Source organism: Lactuca virosa, chromosome 2 (genome assembly GCF_052849685.1).
Source record: "Lactuca virosa cultivar CGN04683 chromosome 2, Lactuca_virosa_CGN04683_v6, whole genome shotgun sequence".
Lineage (NCBI taxonomy): Eukaryota > Viridiplantae > Streptophyta > Magnoliopsida > Asterales > Asteraceae > Lactuca > Lactuca virosa.
Genome location: NC_136427.1, coordinates 127,980,687 through 127,986,845, shown reverse-complemented (window position 1 = coordinate 127,986,845; position 6,159 = coordinate 127,980,687). Strand labels below are relative to the sequence as shown.

At 34.4% G+C, this 6,159-nt stretch overlaps 1 protein-coding gene across 1 annotated transcript; it reads left to right on the top strand.

Annotated features, from left to right (window-relative positions):
• Nucleotides 1-216: 216 nt before the first annotated feature.
• LOC145157750 (uncharacterized) lies at nt 217-1,165 on the top strand. The gene is made up of 2 exons (XM_079076746.1): nt 217-717; nt 794-1,165. Exons 1-2 carry the CDS (start codon nt 217-219, stop codon nt 1,163-1,165), a joined length of 873 nt encoding a protein of 290 aa, XP_078932872.1.
• Nucleotides 1,166-6,159: the final 4,994 nt, after the last annotated feature.

Here is a 6,159-nt window from a genome sequence, read left to right as displayed (position 1 = left end):
TACAAGAAAAATGATAGTAGGAGAGTTTTAGTGAAATGTTGTTCTGGCCAGTGTAAGTTTAGACTTTGGGCCTCATGGATGAGTGAAGAACAATCTTTCTAGATTAAGTCACTCATAGATGAGCACAATTGTGCAAGAAATTTCAAATTGGGATTAATTGTTAGCTATGCTTGGATTGGCAGCCATTTTACAACTGAGTTCTTAAATAAGAAAAAAATGAGTGTTAGGATGCTTAAGGAAGAGGTCAAACAAACTTTTGGAATAGATGTGAGTATGAGACAATGTAGGAGAGCAAATAAACATGCCATTGAGCTAATTGAAGGCACACTTGTTGAGCACTATTCAAAGCTTTGGTCTTATGGTGAGGAGATAAGAAGATCAAACCCTGGATCAACTGTGAAGATTGGTGTCAATAGTATGCCTGATGGGAAGACTTATTTTAGTAACTTTTACGTATGTTTTGAGGGACTAAAGCAAGGATGGAGAGGTAGTTGCAGAAGAGTAATAAATCTGGATGGGTGTTTCTTGAAAGGCTTATGTACTGGAGAGTTAATATGTGCAGTTGGAAGGGATGCTAATAATCATATATTTCCAATTGCATGGGCAGTTGTTTGTGTGGAAAACAAAGAGAATTGGAAATGGTTTTTGGATAATTTAAGGGATGATCTAGGAATGGTAAATGGTTTTGGTATTTCTTTGATGCCAGATCAACATAAGGTATGTTAACTACAATATCCTTTCATTTTAGTCTAATTGTAGTTGTTTGTTTTAATAATTTCCCTTTATAATGTAGGGTTTGTTGGAGGCTGTGAAAGACATTTTTCCTACTGCAGAACATAGGCAGTGTGCAAGGCATATTCTAGCCAACTTTAGGAAAATATTCACAGGAGTACATTATGAGAGGATGTTTTGGAGGGCATGCAAAGCATCCACTGAGCCTTTGTTTAATGCAGCAATGAAAGAAATCCAACTTCTTAACCCTGCAGCCGTTGAATATCTTATGGAGAAGAACCCTAAATCATGGTGCAAAGCTTTCTTTCAGAAGGGTAAGATGTGTGATGCAGTAGAAAATGGATTATCTGAAAGTTTTAACAATGTCATAAGAGATGCAAGGAAAAACCCAATCATCACAATGTTAGAGGAAATTAGATTGTATCACTACTAGAAAAACAACCTTTTACGACGCGCAATGCGTGTCGTAAAACGCTCAGACGACGTGCAAATGCGTGTCAAGGAAGGCCCTGTCATAATGAGAGACGACACGCTTTTGCACGTCGTCTATTTACGACGCGCATTTACGACGCGCAGTTATGACACGTAATGCGTATCAAGGAAGACCCTGTCATAAAGGAAGACGACACACATTTGCGTGTCGTAACCTTACGACGCGCGTGCTTATGACACGCAATGCATATCAAGGTATCCCCTGTCATAAATGAAGATGACACGCATTTGCGTGTCATAAACTTCAGTAACCATTTACGATATGCATTTACAACGCGTCTTTACGATACTCATTTACGCATAATATAAAAATATGTAAACAAATATATACCAAAACAATCAATTTCATCCAATAACATCATGTCAAAAAATTGTAATACATTGATATTAAGGGGATCTAATTGTACATTGTTATTAAGAGGTTTTCCCTAACTATATAACCTAATACTACATTGCGTATCAAGGGACACCTTCTGCAAAGTAATGCTATACAAACTAAAAAGATATACACAAAGATGATAAACATCAAATTCCAACTAAGTAGAGTTGCATCTTGCCTTTCATAATTCTTTAAGACTAATGAACCCCTGCTCCGACAATTCTTGTGACCTGATCAAATAAAAGTCAAAAAATTAATATGCTAATATAATTAATAGAAGAATCAAACAAGGAATGTTAGTTGCAAATACTTGTGCCAAATGTGAGTGGTCAAATGAGGGAAAAGTGAACATCTGCAAGCTTTTTGACACCAGCCTACACACAAGCACATATACATATCAACATAAGTGCAAAAATAAATAAATAAATAAATAATAAAATTTCAGTTCATTACAATTGAATACTTGATAAATACATAAGGGGCCCTATAAAACTTTGGAGATTTGAAAAAGATGAATGGAACAGTTGGATGTATACATTTTTTTACCATCCATGATGTCGAATCCTTAGATATGATACGATTTTTTAATTAAAAAATCGTTACTAATTAGTTTTACTTTTTACCTTGTCTTTAACCAAACCACCGGATGTAAAAATCCCAGCATTTTCTAATATGCATCAGAGTTCAAAAATGGGTATTTGGGTCATTTTTAATAAGAAGGAAATGTTGGGAACTGAATTCCATGGGATTGAATTCAAATTCAAGCCAAATCCAATGGGAAATAAAAGTAATCTGAAAGATACATACCTCAACAATTAGACATGTTTGTACTCTTCACATGTTGGTTGATAAATACGTAGTCTCTACAACATGTCAACAAAATTTAATCAGTAATCATGTACAACTATGTCAAAACATAGGAAAAGAAATCAAGAATATGCAGTAACTAACCTCCTTTGAGAAATTATCAATCCTGTAAGGCATAAATCCTGTATCATCATCAGATAAAAGAATCAAATTCGTTCCAGAGAAGAAATAAGCCCTAACAGTGATGAATAGGAAAAAGTAACCATTTTAAGCAACAATTATTATACCTAGTAGAGAAGAAATAAGGCCTAAAAAGGTCTAAATAGAGACAAAAATCGAAACCCTTTCATTTAAAAGCCAAATCAAAAGCTTTGTGATGAGATTGACACCTAAAAACGTCTACATTGCAGACAAAACCAACCATGTCATAAGGAAAATAACCAAATCAGGTATACATGAGATTGACACCACACTTATCATGTTCCTTTATCACTTTTTTCATGAGACTTTTGCCAATGTAACCATTTTATCAATCAAACAGGCGTGACCATAATTGCTGGAGGGTATGTACAAAATCAGATGGACTTGTACAAAACACATCATTCTCTGATGATTTTGAATTGGCTTTTGATCCTCAAAGATGTTGGTTGTAAGAAAATAACTTTAAATTTATGGAAACACTAAAATTGAAGATAAATAGTCATAAAATCGTAACTGAAAAGAAAAGAAAAGCAGAAAATTGTCCAAGCTTCTGTTGAGCCTCCTTGTAACAACATCAATCTTTTTTATTCCATTTTGAGACATCTAAAATAAAAATTAAAAAAAAATAAAGAAAGAAAGAAAAAAAACTTACAGGTTCAAAACAACTCCAATGAAAGACAATTCATCAAACGCATAGGGAAGATGTTCTATCAAACCTGTAATAAAATTGTAAACCACTTACTACACCATTGCAAATTAATAGAATTCAAAAGATTTATTTGTATGTTGATCCCAACTGATAGCACAAACAAAAGTTTGAGGAAGAAGCGTGTGATACAGGGGAGAAGGCTCATTAAAACATACAAGAAGCAAAAATAGTTGTCATTAATCTAAAATAGATTTGACAAAACAATCTCTTTTCTATTTTCCATCATGTGACCTAAAATTAGTAAAAAAAACCCATGAAGAAAGTAAGGAATAAAGAAAGTCATGATTTCAAAACACTTTTTTTTTCATTTATCTGTTATTGTAATTAAAAACATGTGACTGCAAAAAAGGATAGCAAAGCCATTATCGATTTTTTAATGAGATCATATAGGGTGAAAATGATTAATTTCAAAAAATGTGTCAAAAACACCAAATTACCCAACTAATCCATAAAAGTTTAACTTTGAAGTTATAAATCTGATATCAATTTACAATCTAATTTACAATCTCTTTTCTTATGTTTGTAAATCTTGGTCTATAGTTTCCTTTTATTTGTCATTTGAAGGGTTTATTAGGATGCATACCAGATGTTCATTTTTTCCCTCACGTTTCTTTACCGGTTGATATGTGAAAAACGATAGAACTTTGCAAAAGAAACTTAAACATGAAATAATGAAGACAAACTTGCCATGCTTTAAGATTCTTGCTTCCAAGAGCTTTGTTTTCATTGTTTCATGTTTAAACATTGAGTATACATAGTCTATAATGGGTAAAAAGCGAAAGTCTCTAAATTATATTATGTAAAAATGCAATGTGTAGATAATAATTGTAGTCTTTCATAGTCTAGGGGTGAAAGCAAATCTTTGTCCTGACTGTGTAGAAGGACTAAACATCCAAACATTCATATCAAAAAACGTATAGTAAAATTTTTTAAAGCACTAACCTGATACAGGTGTTGATCTTCTTCAATCTGGATCAGATTTAATCATGAAAAGAAAGTGACTCATGCACATCAGGCTGAAAATGTCAAGGTTGTCAATGCCAATATTTGAATCCAAGAATTATATTAGGATAAGAATTCACTTTCCCTTTGTAAGAAGATGAATCACAGAGTTTTGATTTACAACAACAAACTTGAATTTGTAAGAGTGTATACAACAGGGATAAGTTCTACATTGTGAATAAGAAGGGGGTACAAATGCCTCTGATTTCGTTCCTATAAGTGAAAATAGAATGAGTATTTGGAAGAAACAGAAAATAGGATGAATGATATAAACTTGTGAAAAATGATTACAGAAAGTCAAAGGAAAAGTCAATAAAGTTTCAGTCAAAGGTACTTACCTGCAAATCGCTAATGAAGACCAGTTAGTCGCAAATCGCAAATCAACGGTGCTATACATGTCGAACCCTATAATGGTCTGAGTAATTGATCATGTCGAACCCTCAATCAAACAAATTAAGGTATCATTAAGGAAGACATGGTAATTGAAGATGGAGTAAAAATATCAAATTTCCCAAGATTCCATAGTTGAACAACAAATCGGTTTAGAAAAAAATTAAGGGAACTACGAAATAATGGTTACCTAAAGTCAAATTCCAACTTTCTCCTTCTTTTTCTCCCACTCTATTGTTCGTGTTTCTCTTGTTGTCAGCTATATGCGTCTGCTGATTCTTGGTGACCGGCAGAGGAGGTGACATCGAGGGTGGATGGGTGGTTGGTTTTGATCGGAGTTGATAGAGGACAGCGGGTACAGACCTGAAACTGAAACCAAGCGAGTAACATCAAGGCGAGTATGAAACCGAGAAGCTTGTTTCACCGTAATCAGTATCGCCATGATTTTGGGGGTAGAAGAGGAGTGGCGAAGGGTGAAGAAAGTTTTGTAGAGGTTATTGCTGGAGGGCTTTTACTTTGATCAACTTGAAGCGGAGATGTATAGCAGTCCGATAGGGCGGGGATACTTTACTCATGCGGCACAACCGGACGAATCAATGGTGTCGAGCTAACCCACAGGAAATCAATTGAAGTTCCTACCTCAAACCTTGCAGTTGCCGTCAAAAAACACACAAAAGTATTGGGCTAACAATATACGTATAGTTGCTGGTCGCCATTTTGTGATCTTCAGGAATGAACGCGAGTTTTTAAGAAAAAAATTGTAGAATGGTTATATGAGTTGTCGAGGTGTACAACAGAGATGGTATCGTGATTAGGGTTTGCAGAGAGAAGGGAAGAAGAGAACGAAGGGAGATCTTGAAGCGGGGTATTTAAAAAATTTAGAATTTTAAAAGAATTTTGTTTCCCACTTTTAAGAAACGCGCCTTTTGAGTAAATATCATAAAGCGACACTAAGAGAGGACGCACATTTTAGATAAAGTGCCCTCCGTGTTTTTTTTTTACATGAGACACTAATTTAAGGGCACGCAATAATGCGTGACCTAAATCCTTAATTTTTTTTTGAAGAGATGACACTTTTTTAATGTCACTCTCTTTTGTGTAACATAAATCAATGAGTGTCGTGGTTTGCGCGTCGTAAAAGGGTATTTTTCTTGTAATGTATGTTATGGAAAATCAGTTTAATTTGGGCATCAAAGGTAGTTCATGGCCTGATTTTAAACCATGTCCAACAATCACAACCTTACTTAATAAACTAAAAAAAGCTCAAAGGTAAATATAATTTAATATGTTTACTTTGATTACTATAAACATATACTAACTTCCAACCAATGGTTTTAGATACTGGCAGGTTCTACCAACTGGTTTAAACCAGTTCGAGACAAGAAACTTGGCTGAGTCTTACGTGGTGGATTTAGACAAGAAGACCTGCTCGTGTAGAGTGTGGCAA